Raw genomic sequence first — 20,227 nt, 5'->3', positions numbered from 1 at the left:
AGTCATTTAATTTTACTCCATATGTTAAGGGAATTGTTCCCAGATTTATTTGCTCATCACCTCCCCAGGGTTGGAGGTGAAACTGACCTGCCTGTAGCTTACGGGATCCTCTTTCTTGAAAATAGGACTGGCTTTCATGCAGTCCCCAAGAAATTCCTCTGATCCCTCTGATCTTTGAAAGATAGTTTAGAGTAGCCTTCTGTAAACTTCAGCCAGCTCCCTCAGCACTCATGGGTGCACCCCCTTTGGATCCATGGGCTTGTGTATGTCCAGTGTGGTTAAATGTCCCTTAACTGGATCCTCCTCTGCTGACAACAAGTGTTTATGGCTCCAGATTTTCTCACTGGTTGCAGGGGCCTGGGATTTCTGAGCATGGAATATTGAAGAAATAAGTAGCTTTTAAATTTATGGCCTTTTTCCTGATAGTAGTCTGTCTTTCCCGATATCAGAGGTACGCTTAATGTGCTTTAGACACAAAGCAGTTCTGTGCAGAGTGTGTGTATTAAAAAAATTTAGTCTGTTGATAGACCTGTATTTAAATAAAGCTAAAATGTCTTTCCATGATTACATTAAAAAGAAGAATTCTGCACAAAGCAGTATGAATCTACCAAAAAGGTGTGAATTTTTCCTGTGTGCTTCTTTCCTGTGTTGGCTTGGCTGAGTGCTGACTGTGCAGAGATGTGTAACAGGAGTGACTACAGACAGTGGAGCGATTTCAGAGACTTTTCATGTGTCAGAACAAGGTGAATTAGTCTGCAGTCACATTTGTGTTGCCATCGGGAGCTGTCATGCGTGCCTAAGCAAAGTTGTTTTAAGCTTGTAGGGGTGTAACAGTCCCAATCTACAAGTGTTTATGTACAGTTGTCAAATGGGGAAAAAGAAGGAGAAAAAAAAATTGAAGCTTTTATTTCCAGCTCAGCAAGAACCTGACAGCTCCTGAGCTCAGCAGGACCAGAAACTGCTGCTTCCTGGGTGGAGCCATCAGTGGGAGGCAGGATTCTGGCTCCTGGCTTCTTGTGAGCTCCAAATTCAGCAGCAGCTTGTGCTAATAGGGGTGCAAAGCACAGATCATCTCTTTCCTGCTGAGCATGTGCCACTGATGGGGAGCATAGTTTAGTCAGCCCTGCCCTTGAAGGAGATATTGGACATCTGCACTGACTGAGAGCTGAGGAGCCACCCATCCTCAGCAGTGTTCCTTTACCTTTCCAGCATGGCTCCTTCAGATTTAAGTTCATAATAACTTTTTAAAAGCCTTTCCATTCCTTAGATTCCATAAACAGCCAGTGATTCTCAGGGTGTTGCACTGAGCACTTAGGGCTCAGCCTAGTGTCACGTGGAGGTGTGCTGGGGTTGCTCCTCATCCTGCATGTAAGTGGGAATGGCTCTGCATGGGAACTGTGGCACTACCTCAAAGCTAGTGGGAGGCTGCAAGTGTTGCAGTAATTATTCCCAAGAGTAGCTGTACCCGCTTTTGGGCTGCTTTCTGCTGGCACTGTTACACAAAAAAGGTTGTTTATTGTCCTCAGCATTTCTGCTGTTATCATCACAACTTGTGAAGTCAGAATTGCAATGCATGTGTCTGTTCATGGTAGACCTTTCATAACATAGCCCACATTGGGTGTCTTGTCTGAAAAACGCATTGCACGATCTCACCACCACCATTTGACCTTCTGCTTCAGATCATTGCTAAGTTCCTGAGTGTGAGCCCAGCCAAGCAGCATTCAGTGGGGCCACCTTGTTCATCTGTTCATAAGGAGCTGCAACCTTTAGTGCACTGAAGAAGCACCTTCTCTGTTTCGCAGAGAGCTGACTGAAAGCTCCAGGAGGAGGAACTGCTGAAGAAAAAGTACTGTCTTTTTGGAAAGACAGAAAAATGCCAATATTGTTTGAATTCTGTCTTTTGATTAAAATTTTTCATATTGTATAACATTTTATACACATTTTAAATTTTTTCAATTTTTTAAAAATTCATATTTAATAAAGAAAACATGTATGTTCCAATAACACTAAAATATCCATCAAAATTTTAGTAGCAGTATTGATACAAATGCTATGAAAAATGCAGAAGAAATAAGAAACTACCTAACTGAAAGAATGCCACTGTATAGGGAAATAAATTATTTTTTCTTCTTCATCAAACTTTGAGTCATGTCCTATTTTAATGAGTAAAGGTAGGATGTAGCACTTTTCCTGGGAAATACTTGGATAACTTTAAATAAAATATGTACTAACGTGTTATAAATAGTCTTCTTTTCCCTCTCATTTTACTACTAAAATGGATTTTAAGAGAAGCCTAGTTATTTATTTTGTTATTAATAAATGATTGCCTTACTAAGGCAGATGTTACAGTCTTTGATGGAGAACTAATCATTCATTCTTAATGGAGCTTTTAGTACAGCCATGAAAATAACTTTGTAATATGAAATGATGATCTGGTGGGTTAATATTGTAGATGAACCTGTAAGACACCTCCTGGATCGATGGTTGATTTGCCCACTCCTCCCTGTTTGGAGAGGTCTTTGCCAAAGTGCACTTCTGTGTGCAACTTTCTGGAGAATTCTAGGGTGGTTATTGCAAATGACAGCTTTTTGGTGGAAAGAGAAAGGAGTGGTTTTATATCCTAATGAAAAGTAAAGCAGACCCATCATTGTAGCTTTTAAGGGCTATTGAGGCTCGTGCCCGAAGGACCCAGTGTGTGTGGCACCACTTCATTACAGAAGCTTAATCTGTTTTGTTGTGCTTGAGCTGGTCTGTTATCCTCATTGTCCAGTGAGGAAGGGCAGGATGGAGCTGGAGGACACCTTTGCCATACTGAAAGCAAGAAGGGAAGCAGTCAGGAATGCAGGAGTGCTCAGATCTGAACCAGCTTATGAAGATGGCTGCCTGTTGCTGCAGCACTGTGGCACTGCATCTATGGCAACTAAGGAAAGGAGAATAAGATAATGTTTCCCGTGATGGGAAACATAAGGAAAAAGATTTGGAAATGCTACTCTCAAGTGATACAGTTTGGTTTACTCTTTGTTTTGCTGTTCTTCATAGTATGTAGCCTGGGACTCGGTAACAGTGTTGTTTAGGCCATTCGGACTTCTTTGGATGTCCTGGACTCTTGACTTGCATTTAGATGTGGGAATGGAATGCATAAGAGGTAAAGGTGCCTTTGAAAAAAGGAGGACAGTTAACAGGGTGCTTTTCATTATTGACTCCTTCTCTGTGAAGATGTGTAAATATGGGGAAAGATGACGTTCACCATACCACTGCATCTCTCTCTATTGTGTTACTCAATAGAACGTTGATGCTGCTGCTGGTGGGCTGTTTCATGGTTTGTCATGTAGTCCCAGAAAGATGGTATAATTTATAGAACTTGCTAAGGCTTGGCAGTTTCGCTGAGCTCCAGGTTGTAAGGAGTTCACCCATCGGCTTGTGAGCCAATGTGGTCTCTCATGTGAAACTCCCACATCTGGCTTCCTCCCTTCATGGTGAGTGCACAGCCCTGAGAGTAACTTCTGGTTTTCTGTCTTCTTTGCTCTTCCTGCAATTCCACGGGCTCATCTGTTAGCCTTAAACTTTCCTGTAGGTACCACTGCTTTTCTAGTCTCTGTCTTTTTGTCCTTGAATTAGTAGTCCTCCCACTGAGACAAAGACTTTCTTTGTAGCTGGGCCATCTCTATGAAGAGTCCCTAAATCCTAATGTTTGCTTCTGACAGAGGAAAAAAGTGAGTGAGTTGCTTTGAATTCATATGCTTTTATTTGGGGCAAACAAAAGGGCAAACCAAAGAAACAAACAAAAAAGAGGCAAGTGACAAATAAAGCAAACAGATAAAAAATGTCTTAATTTCAAAAGAATATCCATTATGTTTTGCCGTTATGTTTCATTACTTCTCCATTACTCTTTTTTTTTTTAAGAAATTGTTTCAGGAGAGTAAATAGAAGTCTTGTTTTACCAACCAGTGCCCAGACCATTTTAGGAAAGTGTGACACAAGTGACGCTTACTGGCAGATAAAGCCACCATCATAGTTGTGCTCAACACACCTCACTGAGAGTAGCTGTTGCTTCAGGAACTTGAGGAGAAGCAGGGAAGAAGGAGGGTGTATGTGTGCCATGTGCCAGGCACAGATTCCCTTTGCTTTGATTTGACTTTTATACATTTTACTAGAAATGAGTGGGTTAGTGACTGGGCAGGGATCACAGATGACACACTGGGGCTTGGCACACCAAGGAAAACCTGAGGCCACTTGGACTCCTGTACTGAGTGAAAAAATTCAACTTTATGGCTCTCCTGGAGTCTGACTGAAATAAGACTGGTAGTAAACAACTTATGTGCTAATAGCAGGGTGCCTTAGCGTGCAGGTGGTTTGGAACAGAAGTGAGTGCCTTTAAACATTGTTTTATGGTCTTGTGCATTTCAGACTGAAAAATGGCCACAAGCTTTATTACTTTAATATTAACACTTTTTCATTACTCTCTCCCTCCTTGCTCCTGCAAACTGCTGCACTCATCCATTATAGTGACTTTTTTCCCTTTCACCTGGTGTTTTTCACAGCGTGAGAGACATGGGTGGTAGGAGGGACAGTTGAGGACATAATGGCACCTCATCTGTTGCCGAGTGAAGCCAAAGCCCAGGCTGCCGCCAGATAACCTGTTGAGGTAACTTGCGGAGCCCTCAACGCTGACAGCATCCCTCCTGCCTTTAGTGCTGCTTTCCAGTGACCTACAAGGGGACTGCACCTCCTGTGAGACCTTTTCCAATTAGGTTTTTCCATCCTCCCTCCTGCTCCTTGGTGGCAGGGCCTTTGCAGTGCAGATGTTGTTATCCATTCTTTCCCAGCCCTTGCGATCAGCTATTTCCACTGCATTTGCCACTGAGGGCTGTGTGCCAGGATGTTTTAAAATTGGGAAACAAGCAGCAGTGATTCACAGGATCGAATTTGCCCTGCTTTCTCCTGCAATGTGGAAAAATGGTGTTAAAAAGTTTTTTTAAAAATCCTATTCTTATATTCTCTTTCCCATTCCAAGTATGTCAAGTTTATCTCAGTGCCAGTACCAACTGTAACCAGAGTTAAATAAGCCTTCCTGTTAGCTCTGCTTGAGTTTCACTTTTCAACAAGCCTTAGTAAAATAAATCATGTCCCACACATCTTTAAATTTCATTATCATGACCTAACTTAATTTGCTAGAAATTATTTCTACCTGAGCTTCTTCAGCTGTGAACTTGCAGCCTCGAGTGTCTTGCTTATTGGATCATTGCCCAGGTAATCAAGATTTTTTTTTTCCTTCACAACTCCTGCTTTTTGTATCAGCTAGGTCTGCCAAAGTCAACTTGGCTGTATAACCTCAGAGGGGACACACAAAGACCTGATGTGTTCTTGTCTTTAAAAGAACGGTTTTATTGAACCAAGTTTCGGACTGTTCCTGTTGTGCTCTAATGCTGCTGATAAAGACCTCTTTTCCCTTAGAATAAATGTGACCTCAAGGGTTTGTTCTCCTCTTGGAGGTAGTCATTGCAACACTTTCTTTTGGCTCTTCCTTCCTTTTGTTTTCTGCTTGGGAAAAGCGACTGACTGACTGGAAAATCTCTGCACACTCAGTGACGAGCAGCTGTGCCTTGTTTTTTGGTTTTTTTTGCACAGCTGGATTCCATGTCTGATAAAGGCTGGTATTTATTTCCACTGAGAAAAGCAGATTTCTTTTTTCTTTAGAGCTGTTCCTTTCATTTAGCAATTGGTGATAACTTTTATTTCAGCACCGTGAACACTGAAGGGTTGCTTGCCTCTCAGCAAGCTGATGAGTTGCAAACAGGCTGAAGATTTTTGCTGAGTAAGGGTCAGAAAACCCTTAAAGAATTTCAGCCTGCAACCTCAAGTTGTAATAACGACTTGCTATCATTGTATGTCCTCAGAAGAGAAACTTACACTGCAAGTTTTTTATTACTTTGGAGAAGTACTACATGGTTTAAAAAAATTAAATAAATAAATTACCTGACATCCTGGGAAGCCTTGGGGATGCTCCAGAGCACTTATTTCAAAATGAAAACATGCTGATTGTTGCTTAGATGTAACACATGTAATTTGAGAAGTTCTTTAATGGCAGCTGAGGGCCTGATGTAACCCACCAGCAGATTAGAAAATAGCCAGTTTGTCTGACTTTCATTTGGAGAAGTGGTAACATGCAACTGTTTATGATGAACAGTGGAACACTGTCTTTCAATACAGCCTTTCTTTTGAAAAGAGATGGTCTTGCTTGGTGTCTGGATCATGGTGGAGCAGATATGTCTGCTAGAGTAGTTTGACTCTTATGGTGGATGTTGATACAGGATGGTGCAAGAAAGTGGGCACAAAAGGTACTGTCCTGGGCACACAGAAGTCTTCTCAGTTCAGACGTGCTTCAGTCTGACCTAAATTTTTTGGGTTCAATATGAGGTTTACTGGTAAAATGACACGTCATGTGGTAGGCAGGGGGTCAGATTAGATGATCTAATGGCTCCATCTGGCCTTAAATTCTTAATTAGGGAAGTGCTGCCAGCACAAAATGGCACTGAAGCTTTACACTGTTAGATTTTGCTTGCTTGGGAGATCCTCATCTGAAACAGGGCTAGAGAAGATGTACTTAGGGTAGTTTTTTTGCTCAGCTTCTAATGGTAGTAGCTGCCAGCAGAGCTAAAAGTGGGGGTCCTGATGGGAACCTGGTGATCTCGCTTTTCATGGAAGTACAAAAGCCCTGTGTCTTACTATTCCAGAATACCACATGTTGAGCTTTTAGAGTTATAATGATATCTAAATATAGAAAGAAAATCTATTATTAGGATAAAAAAAAAAAAAAAGAGGTAAGTTTCTCTGGCAAGCTGATGAAAAAGAAATTACAGTTATTTGAAGCTGCTCATGGATTGAAATATTAAAAGTGGGGATGTGTTTTTTGTGGTGGGTGGTTTGATACAGTAGACATTTATGATGCCTTTGCTTGACACCTTTGGTGCAGAAATGGGAATTACATTTTGTGTACGTGTGGTGTTGTAGATGTGCTCTTGGCTCTCTCATTATGCAAGTGGCAGTGTGCAGGTGTAATACCCATTGGCACAGCAAAACCAGCATCACTGATCAGCCAGTTTCTTTGGCAAGCCTAAATGGCTTGTAGTTAACTCAGTGTGTCGCTTGATTCTGGAAGGTCACTCAAATGTCTTTTAAAGTTGCTTAATTGCTTATTGATCTCATAATTATTCTATACTTGTCTCTTTTGCTATTTTCTAAATTGTGTTGATAGGTCACAATTTCATTTGTAGAAGGTTGTGGTTTTGTGGTGTTAAACATTCACTTTTAAGTTTAGAGCTTTTAATTGGAAGTTTCAAACTTGGTTTCTTTTATATGCTGGTACACATTCTGTTTTTCTTTCATTTTTCTAAATGAGTTCTCTACTTCTGCATGCTTCTTTAAGGTCCTGTTAATATATAGCGAGTGTATTTCAAAGCACAAGGAGCTGAATTAATAACTGCTGAGGTACTATATTTTAACTGCTGTCCCCTTTTGCTAGTTTATTGTGAGCGATTGAATCTCCGACCCAGACCGCCAGGGAATCTGAATCGTTTATTCAAAGGAGTGAGTTGGTTTTATACACTTTTCTAAGGCACAGCATTTCCTTGTATGGCGTGCCCTATCCCATGTTGCCACATCAGCAGCACACTTTCTCAGAGTCCTTCTATGGGGTGGTCACTCGCTGCTCACCCATCTGTCAGCTCCCGGCAGGCTTCTCAATGTAGGGCTCTGCCACATGACACCTCCTCCCGCCAGGGTCTGGTGGAGACAAGCCTCTGTGTGCTGCCATGTGCTCCTTTGTGCTGCCATGTGTCTCTGCAGGCAGGTTTTACAGCTCACAACCCAATTCTACCTTATAATTCCCCATAGTTTATCTTGTGGGGTTTTTCTCCTCTTTAAGATTATTTCAGAGTAATTGCTCTGGAATTATGTTCTTTTTCTTTCTCATCTCATCTTGTGTATTACTATTATTCAGGTTGCTTCATTTTAGTAATAGCTTCTACTGGCTTCTTTCCTTGCAAATTCCTTGTGCGATGGATTACTGCTCTATGTTTGTGTCACTGGGCAGTCGTGCAGGGAGAGAAACAGCCTTGGTTTCCTGGGGTTTAACACAACAGGGTAATGTAGACCCAGTTAAAAGCAAGAGTTTGTGAAACTGGTGCTGAACTGTCACTGTGGCAATTCCTCTGCTCAAATCTGTATTTCCTGTTGAACTGTCTAACCTAAGAAATGGTTTAATCTGTGGTGACCCATTGTAGTTCCTGGGAACCTCCTCTGTGACAGAGTGTCAGCTGGATAAAGCAACTTTCAGCAGTGCTCTGCTTCGTTCTCCTTCTCCCCATCTTACTTTGGAGTCTGCAGCACCTCTGTTGCAGGACTCCCTGGTGCCCAGGTGTCTGCTGCCAGCAGCTGTCTTGCTGCTGGTTTGGGCAACTGATGGCAGCTTTGCAGAGCCCCAAGCATGCTCCTTGCTGAACGGTCCCCTCAGGTTTGCACACTTATTTCTGCCCTGCTGACTTTATTCTCAGCACAGCCTCCGCAGCCTAATTACAGCTTCTCTCCTCTACTAAGTTGCAGGAGCATTTGGATGAACCTCAAATGACCCTAAAGATCACAGTACGCAGAACCAAATAAGTGCCCTTAAAAGTGGAAGAAAGGTCTCTAAGTGGTCCTAATCTTGCTTATCTTTGCAAGGTGGTTCCTTAAAGGCCTATCAGTTTCTGATAACACAGTTTTGTTACCAGGGGTTAGATTTACACTTTGCAAAAATAGAATGAGATTTTCAACTGGGCAAGGACACCATCTGCAGTCACCAGATGCAGTTATCAAGATTAAATTGCAAGACTTGCCACTGATTATGCTGGTAATCATTGAGGTAATCAGTGTAATTATCTTGAGATCAAGACAACATTTTCTCTGATCTGATAGATTCTGCCAAATTAAGTTGAAGGAGCATCCATCATTAGCTACTGGAAAGAGTATGGCTCCAACTGGGCACTTGTCTGTTTCACTTTGATTTTGTAATATGGGAGAAAAATAAATCGGCAAATATTGTGAAATTGATGTTTTATGATGAAAACATTTTCCATTGGATTATATCAGATTTCTTGAAAATCTACTGCATTGCTTATTCATGAAAGGTTCCTAGGTATTCTCTTCATAACGAGACTTCAGAAAACACTTTAGTCTGGATCTCTTTACCCAAGGAAGATGAAGTATTTCCACTTCAGGTTATTTTAAGCTTTCAGAGTATATTTTTTTTTCTACTATAGATCATATGGAGGATTGACTCAGCTGCAATTGGAAAGGATTTTCTTGCCAAACAGAATGGTTGTTGATGTTTTCTCAGAAAATGTGACTGAGACTTGGTAGAATGTAATCCCAAACTCTTAAAAATGTTTTTTACTCTAAAGCACACTAATAATCTAGAAACAAATGATGTGGCTTTGGAGAACTCTTCACAAGTAGTCATTTGTGTGTGTTGGAGCATTTTCCTTTAGCATCTGTACTGTGGTTCTTCATGTTCTTATATAGTGGTAAAAAAATCTTTTTGCAGATGTGTTTGCAGTAACTGGCATAGCTTGAGCCTTTGTTCATTTCTTCTATAGGTTGTCAAGACAATTTCCTCCAAATATAGTGATAAATGAAGTCAAAGATTATAATGTATCTTATATCTTATGCCTTTCATTTTTAACCTGCTTTATGTTGCCACTACTTATGCACTGTGAGCGTATGTAATGTTTTCTTTGCTTTTTCAAATGGCATAAATGTGCATACAAAATGCTTTTTATATTTCCCATCAGGGTATTGCTCAGGGAAGGGACGGGAGCCTTCTGTAGTCTATGTCAGATGAAGAGGATGCAGGAGATAACAAGGAAAGTTAGGCAGCACTGAATACCTTCTAAAAAGCAAGTGATTCAATCTCTGTTAAGGCTCAAAAGAAGGAGGTCTAACAGCATCCCCAATAGCTGTTTCTTTAATTTCCAGCAAGTTGCCAAATTTCATTCCAAGAAATGTGTTGCCACAGAAGACTTCCAAGAGCAAAGCATCATAGGAAAGTTAGGAGATGATTGGTAATATTCTTCTGTCATTATATCTGCTAAGCTTCACACGATTATTTATCAGCTGAGAGTTATGAAATCATTCCTGACTTGACGTGAAAAGGATAAAAAGTCAGATACATTTTTTAACATGAACCCAACCCATCAGTCTTAAAGTGCTGATTCATTTGCCCACACAGTATAATTAAGATGTTAATCTGTAATAAGGAGTGATACATTCAGTGATCTCACAATCAGAAAGTAATTATAGCTTAAAATGTTCATTTGGCTCTCCTCAACCATTTTATTACTCTGTGACAGTTAAGGGAGGCCATTCATAGCTCAGGATCTATAAACCTTTACCTACACACTTTGCTTCTACAACTGGAAATGGTTTGCCATGAGCAGTTATATATAGATGCCTATACTGGAAGTTTTTTGGGAACAAAATGTTGATTGGCATTCTGAGAATAGGGGAGGATATTATAGGTTGAGTACATTTGATGTTTTATTAGATAATTAATCCATTATGTAGTGTAAGTTCAGGCTCACACTGATTAATCACGACATTTCAATTATTCATAGAATCAGTGATCTTTTGCACCCCTTTTTCCAAACCTCATTTGCCGTTGGCTTCTATTAATTTCTCTTTTTACTGCTTTAGGATTTTTCATCTTGCCATGTTCTGAAATCCTGGAACTTTTCCACTGGTGGAGATTTTCATCTGGGAATTTAAATCATCGGGCACCTTGCAAGCAGCTCGTGGCACCTCTCTGGTTTGGTGCTTCATAGCATGTTAACTGCCTACCTTCAAGGTAGCTGAGCTGTGAGGCAGCCAGGCCTCCACGACTGAGGAGTGACAGGGAGAGATGCGTGAAAGACACAGGTTGTCCTGGGACTCCAAACCAAGTTCTTGTTTCATCTGCTAAATGGAATTTCCTCATGTTGTCCTGGAGCCATGGAGAAGGTTGAGTTGCCTGGCTCAGAGTCCGTCTGTGCAGCTAGTGAGATTGCCCTTGGCCGTGGTGTGCTGACAGTACACAAGTGGCATTGTTTTAAAGGATTGTATTATTTTTTTAGAGGAATTCACTTGGTACCCATGAAATTTTGTTGTTCTGTAGTGCACAGACAGCACAGAGGTCAGAAGCGGCTGTTGTGTTCTCCTTTGGGTCCTGCAGCTCCTGCCCAGCTCCAGGTCACAAGTGTCATCACTTTGCAGCTCAGTACCCAGTCAGTCAGTCAGTCACATTGCCATGCTATAGTTTTATTATATATCCATAGGGAAGTGAAAAAAACCTGCAACTTCTTATTTTTACATCAATCTTCTTGAGTTTTTAACATTTGTGGGCTGATTCAGCCTGCAGATGTTGGTGGAGCCAGGCAGGATTTCATGGAGGTTTTTCCCCAATGTGCACAGACTCTGTTGGCCTCCAGAGGTTCAGCTGCTCTCAGACCTGGCACACAGGTGCACAGGACAGCCCAGTGTGCAGCTTACTGGGAGGTCTGTGTTTACCAGTAGTGTAAGATTCATTAAGGGTAGGATATATATATAAAAATAGTTCTTTCTCTAGATATCTTCTCTGATTTAACTCTTCTTAAATATGCCATTAGCAATTGTTTGGGAGTAGTGGTGGCAAATCTCTTTGTTCGGGTTCATGTAAAATTGTCCCGTCCTCAGTCCTCCAGCAAACTGGACTTTTCATGTTGGATAATCACCTGTTAATTTTAGCCTATAATCTCCATCTGATGGCTGTCTTGTCAATACTAATTGCAAGGTAATATTTTTAGAGACAAAGTAGTATGTGTTTTTTTATGACAATGGGGAAAAAAAGAGGAGTAAAAAGTCATAAAATACAGCTCTATGGATGTGGGATAGTAAGGTGGGGGGGTGTGTGTGCGTTTTGTAACAAGCAGACTGGCATTAGAGGAAGCGGAACTCATGGGAAACAATGTATTAGAAAGGGGAGTATTTTCTATTTCAATGGTTAGATTGCTAAACCTGATGTAAGCCAAAAATATTTAATATGGCAAAGTTAAGACATGTTTTAATAGAAAATAGAAAACTAGATTTATCAATGAGCATCTTTTCTATAAACCAACATAGTCAATGTCTTAAAGGAGGGGGAAAAGTTATAATAATGTCAGGTCTTTTAAAGCTATAAAACATCTCAGTAATTTTCTGGAAGTCAGTTAAAATAATGATCTTTTTATAGTGCTTCATTTAATGGATTTCTAGTTATAAAATTTTAATATTTATTCAAAGTGCAAGTTTGCTTTAAAGATGTCTAAACAAAGAGCCCTGTAGGAGTCTTATTTCCTGGACTTTTCTAATTCTGTATCAAAATTCCGATGCTGGCACGCAAGAAAGTTGTTACTCTGAAGGGTGGGACTTTACTTAGACCAGGCTTGAAAAGTTGAGCTGATTTTCAGGGATCTCTTGAGGTCTTACTGGGAGCTGATAGCTTCTTTTGAAGGCAGTAGAGCTGCCCACAGAAATAGGAGCTGTCTCTGGGTTCATATATGAATTGTATGGGCTGTACGGGAGGAGGATGGGAGGCACCCTGTCATGTGCAGTGCATCTCTGATGTGGAGGGTCAGCGGTTTTTCTGAGGGATGCCTTCATTATTAACAGAGGACACAGTGATGTTTGTTGTGGACTCTGTGATTCCAAGGAGTGTGGAGCTCTGCGGTGCCATTTGGGATCCATTTTCAAATGAGGGCTTCTCTGGGTACTGTGCCTAAAGCTAGTAGCGAGGTCACTTAAGCTTTACAGTGGTACATCCTCAGAAACATGGTAAGCCTTGGCAGGTGAATTGTGCATAAGTCCCTATGATCCACATTCTTGGGAAGGTGGTTGTACATATTTTTTTCCAATTTTTCTGGTGGTTGAAAAGTGACAGACCAGACAGATGGAGTACAGTCATGATGCAGCCAACAGCTCACCCCCTGTGGTTGATCCGTTGGCTTCTTCCTTTTCCCTGTTCTGATCTTGCCTCCTTGTTTGAGCGCATAAGCGACAATAACAAGAAATTCCTTTCTCATCATGGAGCCTTCAGTAACCTTAAGTACAAACTGTGTGTGCAGTTGCCGAGTATTAGTAGTTAGCTGTGACCCCTTTGACATTGCTGGAGTAATAGATGCAATCTTTTTCATCAGTGGATCCAGCTTTGAAGAGGAGACATTATTCTAGTACCTTATGTTATTGGTAGGGAAAATGGAGTTGCTATCACTGCATTTCCTTCACAGTGAGACATCTGTGCTGTGTGCAGCCCTTTTTGCACGTGCTAGAGGATGGTGTAGTTGCTCGAATGCCAGTGAAGACATAATTTATTATTATTATTAATTGTGGGATCTGCACAAGTGATCGTGCATGAGATGGAAATATCACTTGACATAAGAGATCAGCAGTAAAAACCCTTTGTAGCCAGACTTTCTGACCCTAGAAGCCACATAAAACTCTCTAGGTTTATAGGCTGCCAGCTATGCTCTCTCACTTTCAGGACTGTGCTTTAGCTGCAGCTTGATGCCACAGCACCTTCAGTCTTTTTTTCCTCAGAATCCCATAATACTGTATCCCACAGAAAGAGCAAAAGAATATCTTCCAAAATATCTGCAATATTTATCCAGTTTTTATTGCTAGGAGGGTGTGTTCTGCACAATGCCTGTACTTGTCAGCTTATGGAATGAAGATGCTTTTAGGGTGAGATCTTTTTCCATTTTCCCATTTTTTCTTGTTTGTGAATTATAACTACAACTCTCTTGTCACTGAGGAGTCCTTACAACCTGTGATCTGGTGAAGGCCAGGGTGCTACTGACAGCAGAGAGCTGCTGCTTATTCTTCCCATCAGTGTTTGACAAGCAGGCAAAACGAATGAGGATGCTGTGTGTGAGTTTGAGGGCTCTTATGCTGGCATGCGCCTGTTGGACCCAGTTCTACAGACTTAATTTGTGGCCCTCATTCTGTGATTTACAACAGGAATCTTCCCATAAAGACTTCCATATTAAATACTTTGGATCATGGCTTTGTCTTTATCATGTGAGATCTCGCTTGATGAAGAGCTGTCAGGAGAAGGGTGGTGGTCTTGATTTTTCCTCAACAGAAATGTTTGGGAGTTCACCTGACACTGTCTGAGAACTCAGTTGAAATTCCACTTAGAAGCGTTGTCATATTGGAGCAACTTGAACAAAGATACTTGACTGTCACAGGTAATGTTTGTAATGCTAGAAGGTAATCTTTGAAGGACCCTAATAAAATGTAGATACACAATGTGTGGAGAGGGCATCTGATGAACAAAGAGGGAGTAAATCCCTTTCTCACATCTGAAACATACAAATTTGCAGGAAGTGTGTCATCAACAAGTGGCTCTGCTGATGTCACCTGAGGGCTGAGGTGGTTGTGTGTGTGTTCAAAATACTATAGGCAGAAAACCTCTCAAGGTTGATTGTAGTCTCTGCTTTAGAGTCATCTGAGAGAAGTGGCTGGCCCTCAAGTGCAAGGATTTGGTAGCTGTTCCATTCTCACATTTTATGAAGGGAGGGGATGTATGAATACTTGAATAATGACCAAAGCTGCCATGTGGACTCTGAAAGTCTCTACACCACAGTAGAAACCCCTTCCCCTAGTCAGACATCTTTATTTATACGTATATGATCGATTCTCTTTTTATGCACCTTTTATTGTCTTAGTATTGTCCTAAACAACAAAACGTCTCAGTCTGTGTCATTTTTCGGCTGTTCTGTGTGATGGTTATAGGATTTCCTATCCTCCTATATCTTTCTCTGAAGACAAAACGGCATAAATTAATATTGCAGGCAGTCTTGTCCTGGGCTTTCTGTGTGACTTCGGGCCCGCTTTCTGTATCGGTAGTTGGAAGCACTAATGCTTCCTTCCATCACTAGTTTCTTGTGGGGAGAAGTTATTAATCAAATAGATAATTTAGTAGTGTTGCATTCAGGAGCTAAGTCTCTGCACCTTGTTTGCAGTAAAGACAAACACTTGCAAGTACCTGATACCTGAAGCTCGGTAGAAATCTCACTGTGTATTAAAAGCAATGTGCTTTCCCTGGGGATTTCAGGATTTGTACATTTTCTTACATCGTTGGATGTTAGCACTGAGTGAATGGTCTTGGGGGAGCTTGAGAAGAGGAAGCCTTGGAAACCTGTTTAAATTGCAAGACTGTAAAGAACTCTTCTGTGCAATCTTCCATATTATTCCCCTGCAATATTTGACTTGGCATTAGGTATTCTGTGTTTGTACTTGTATTTTAGAAATGTACACAAAAAGCCTTTTTATACCATGCTGCTACCAGCGTTCCTGGTATTGCTGTCATTTCCCTGTGCCTTCATTCCCTTTTTAATTTTTTTTTTTTTCTTTATTTGCAGATTTATAATTAATTCATATATTTATTTTAATTCTGTGTCTTTCATCCCTTTGTCTGTAATCATTGGTGTTTCTGTCTGGTATATCTCTCTTATGTTTGTTCCAACTTTGACACCTTCTTTATTTATTGTGTTCCAAGCAGAGGAAGTTAGATACAGCTCAAGAAGCCACAGATCTTCCTATTTGCATTAGAAATATGTAGATCCTAGTTTTCTTTTCTTTTTTTGCAGTCATTAGAAGTAAAGAAAGTTCTTGTTATAAGTTTATTGTTGAAACCTAAATCTCAGATATCCCTTGGATTGGATATTCTGAAGCAAACAAAGCTCTGTTTACCCTGACTGATGCTCAGTCCCATTGGGTTTCTTCTGGTTGATTTACTGGGAATTTGCTGAGCTTTGTTCTTATTCAGACAAGTTTTGTTGACTGGGTTGTTAATTACAGGTTTAAATTTGTATTTGCTCTATCTAACATCTTAAAACATTGTGAGATTTTCTCCTCTCTATGTTCATTTGCTTAGTTAGGCCTTTAGAAGAGGCATTGCTTCATTAAACACTATCCTGCTTAGTCTGTAATGGCTCTACTTCTTCCACTCTAAACACATTAATACACTAAATAGTTTCATTTGTCTCCAGTGGGATGAGGTTGTTCCACATTGTCTTTGGTGCTTGGGGCCTCTTTGATACATGATCTTTGGTGGCATAACAGTATTGTGGAGAACTCGGCAGAGTCCATGCTGTAATTACAGGTTGACAGGGTTTTTTAACCTGTAATGAAGCAAATTTGATACTTATTTGTCACACTGTGATGAGAACAGTATGAATTTTATGATTCTATAAAATTAAGCACGTGAGACTACTTCAGGTCTTTGCTCTTTCTCCCCCAGTCTCTTCCTGCAGTAGTCCTCCAGTGTCGGCGGTGGGAAGCCACTGTGTACAAGAAGTAGGTGATGAGATGATGCTCATTCTGTGGTGATGAGCTGGACCCCTCATCTACTCTTTTGGTGCAGCAGCACAGTAGTGAGACACGTGAACATGAAGGGAAAAGAAAATAGGTGGCTGTTTTTCCAAGGGACAGGCTGTCCTGCCACAGCACCCAGGGCTGCTGGAGGGAGCAGCAGATTGCCAGCACGGAGTGCCAGGGGGAGCAGCTGCCAGCTCCAGCTTGGCCTCTGAATGGGCTGCACATTTTAGCAAGTACTTAGCGCTTCTGGGCAGGCTGGGAAAAAACAACTTCTGGAGCTTATCTCCTTTGATAGCCGATTTCTGTCTGGTCTGAAGAGCAGGCACTGCAATGAACAAAGAGCCAAAGGGAGAAATGGGAAGGCTGCACCTACTGCAACAGGTCTCTTTCATGTAAACCTTGTTTTTTCCATAGAGGTCATGAAGGATTTTGTTGACTTTGGAGGTGCTACCTCACTTCTCTCTCCTCAAAGGGAGCTTTTCATGCTCTGCTTGGTTCCCTTCTAAATATTTTCATGTTTCCAGGGTTAACTTCATAATATCTCATTGCTAACAATTACATTTCATTTTAATTTCAGAGTAGAAGTTTTATGGAATCCAAGTGTAAGCTTTCTGTTTAGGTTCTTGGGCAATCACTGATTTGAACAATAGGTAAGTTGAAGATTAGTGGTGATACACTACTCTCTGCAGTAGTTGCAGTGAGAGTATGCGGAGCTTTTGCCATTCCCAAGCCGTGGAGCAGTCACAAGTAATGTACATGCTGTTAAGTCTGGTTTGGGTTGTTTTATTTTTCTTTTCCTGTGGGGTTACTGACATACTGAGCCTCAGCAAAAAGGGTTAAATATAACTTGAGCTATGAGTTTGAAATTATTGCTTGACACATCTGATCCATATTACTGCAGTGTGTCAGCAGCTGCAGTTGGTATGTCAGTTTTGCAAGCAAAAAAGTGATTGCAATGCAATTTCTTCCTTTTCATGTAAAATCACACATCTCCTCCGTGCAGAGATTTTCTTGTTCAGTGGACTACAGTGTGGATTTAGAAAAAAACATAATTCATTTATATGTAAATACAACCTGAAGGCTACACATATCTGAGCTTCTACAAAGACAGAGAGCATGTACATGAAAACAAATGGACCTGTTGTTGTTAGAAATTCATAGTTTACCATAATAGGGGGGGGCAGGAAGGGTTGTCTTTGAAACCATATAGGTCAGCATTTCAGACTTCTGTATTTGTGTTCCAGTTAAAGGAGAAAATGGAAAAGCTTCTGGATGTTTGCTATTTTAAAGCCAGCTTGAGGGGGGAGAAGCAGAAACAGTATTTTTCATATGTGCTATTAGCCAATGACATGCCATGAATAAGACATTTTAATGTTTGGCTCCTATATGTTTCATGAGTTTTATTTGTTTTGGAGGGTGGGGTATGTGAGTTTTTGGCAATTCTCCCATTGCTTTTTCTCTTTGTTACATGAAAACAAAATTTTCAAAAAAAATGGAAGTCAAAATTATGTCTGTGGGTCTCACAAAATGCTGGGACGTACAAGAAATCCAGCATCCTTAAGCAAAAGAGAAGGAGGGGGAGACAGACAAGGAGATGAATGACTGTGGTGTCTTGCAGTAGCATTTGGTTTACCTGATTTTTGTTCCTTGATAGAGTAAAAATATTTCCTTGCTGAGGTACTTTGACTTGGACTTAAAATAGCATAAATTATTTTGAGAGAAGTTCACATTAACCACCACAAATTCCTCACTTAAGCTGTCATTGTTGCTGGAGATACAAGTCTTAGCTCCTATCAATGCATCTTCTACTTCAGCAAGGAAAAATGCAATTTAGTTTTACAGCTGTTTTAGAAGAGTCTGTGATAAAAGCAAACCAGTGCCTTCTCTAATAAGTATTAAAGACCAAACCTCTGCAATTTGTTGTAAGTGTAGTCTATCCTCTTAAAAATGTCCTGGGGATTTATGCACTAAACTCAGATTAATGCTAATAGGAGTTACCTGAGATAATAGATCATTTAATTAGTGTGGCATTTCCCTTTAACATCTTTTTATTTCTATTTTTTTAATGAAAACAGAGTTAGGATTGGAGTTTATGGTATAAAGAACTTTTTTCCTTCTTCTCTGTAGGCGTGCTTCTAAGAAGTGTATTGACCATGAGGAAGCCCACGTGTTAGTAACCAGTTTTTACTAATCCCACCGAAGAAAATGAAGCCATGTTTCAGCTTTGCCGAGCCTTTTCCCACCCTGTTGGCTGAATGAGAAATGGTCGCGTGATTATGCTGACAGCCCAGCATGCATTTGGTAGACCTGTGGTTAACTCGTTCCCTCTCCATGTGTCTGCTCTTACAAAGTTTTGTCCTCATGATACTGTGCTTTCATTCTGCCAGTATGTGCCCAAAAGGCTGCCTCTGTTCCCACTCCGGAGGTCTGAACGTCAGCTGTAGCAATGCAAACCTCAAGGAAATACCCAGAGATCTCCCTCCAGAAACAGTCTTACTTTATTTGGACTCCAATCAGATAACATCTATCCCCAACGAAATTTTTAAGGACTTGCACCAACTGAGAGTCCTCAATTTATCAAAAAATGGGATTGAGTTTATAGATGAACATGCCTTTAAAGGGGTGGCAGAAACCTTGCAGACTCTGGATTTGTCTGACAACCGGATTAAAAGCGTGCACAAAAACGCTTTCAACAACCTAAAGGCCAGGGCCAGAATCGCCAACAACCCCTGGCACTGTGACTGCACGCTGCAGCAGGTGCTGCGGAGCATGGCCTCCAACCACGAGACGGCCAACAACGTCATCTGCAAGACCTCTGTGCTGGACGAGCACGCGGGGAGACCCTTCCTCAACGCTGCCAATGACGCCGACCTCTGCAACCTCCCTAAAAAGACTACTGACTACGCCATGCTGGTCACCATGTTTGGCTGGTTCACCATGGTGATCTCATACGTAGTTTACTACGTCCGGCAGAACCAGGAGGATGCAAGGAGGCACCTTGAGTACTTGAAATCCCTGCCAAGCAGGCAAAAGAAACCAGATGAAGCCGATGACATTAGCACTGTGGTATAGTATTCTGAATACAATGACTGCCTTTGTGATGGAAACTAGAGTCGGATGACGCTAGAACCAGAGGTTTACTTCTAACATTCATTGTAAACATTAAGACTTTTGGGGCTTTTTTTTTTCCTGTTTATCTGAATTATGCCACTGTTGAGCTTTCTGACAGAAAGTTTTGTCCAGGTGGCATACTTCAATTATTTCTCTGGTGGTACCCTAAAGCAAGTGAATTAATATGTAAACATTAGTTTAGACCCATTCCACTATTTAATAATGAAATTTATTTTTTTAATTTAAAAACCAAATAAAAGCTTAAATTTGAACCATGTAAAGCAGAGTAATTTATTGATAAGAAATCTGTCCAGTGCCGAAGCACTCTTGGTTTGTTCAGTGCTCGCGATGTAGAAGAGAGGAGCGACGATGAAGTGGGCTGTGAGAGGTCCAGGAGTGGAGGGTCCCTGAAGGGCATGTCTCACCCATGGGTGCAAGGTGAGCAGCTGGTGGGCTGCCTGCCACGACGGGAAAGGGGCACAGTGTGGGCAGAGTGTAAGGGACTGATGCTTGGTTAACCTCTTGGAGGGCGTTCCAGCAGTGCTTGGGAGGAGGCAACCTGGAGGAACTACTCCTCAGGACATCGAAGAGAGGTAAGCTGGGGGCATGTGGTGGGTTTTCATCTTAACACCACTTACTGCCTTGTATGAGCTCCAGGCAGGTGACCTTGGCACTGGGGAGTACAGCAAGAAGGCACCAGCAAGCTTAGTAT

At 41.2% G+C, this 20,227-nt stretch overlaps 1 protein-coding gene across 5 annotated transcripts in view; it reads left to right on the top strand.

Moving 5' to 3' along the window:
* Positions 1 to 19,796, top strand: part of LRRC3B (leucine rich repeat containing 3B) — a 51,808-nt gene extending 32,012 nt beyond the window's left edge. For 4 of the 5 annotated variants that reach the window (XM_032107771.1, XM_032107764.1, XM_032107781.1 and 1 more), the window contains one exon: positions 18,532 to 19,796. In XM_032107771.1, the coding sequence (XP_031963662.1) occupies positions 18,697 to 19,476 (780 nt within the window). In that variant the 5' untranslated portion in view covers positions 18,532 to 18,696 and the 3' untranslated portion in view covers positions 19,477 to 19,796. Of the gene's footprint in view, positions 1 to 9,424; positions 17,055 to 18,531 lie in introns of those variants that run through there. The other variant, XM_032107791.1, reaches the window with a different exon arrangement.
* Positions 19,797 to 20,227: the final 431 nt, after the last annotated feature.

Source organism: Corvus moneduloides, chromosome 1, assembly GCF_009650955.1.
Source record: "Corvus moneduloides isolate bCorMon1 chromosome 1, bCorMon1.pri, whole genome shotgun sequence".
Lineage (NCBI taxonomy): Eukaryota > Metazoa > Chordata > Aves > Passeriformes > Corvidae > Corvus > Corvus moneduloides.
This window is presented reverse-complemented; position numbering and strand designations above follow the sequence as displayed.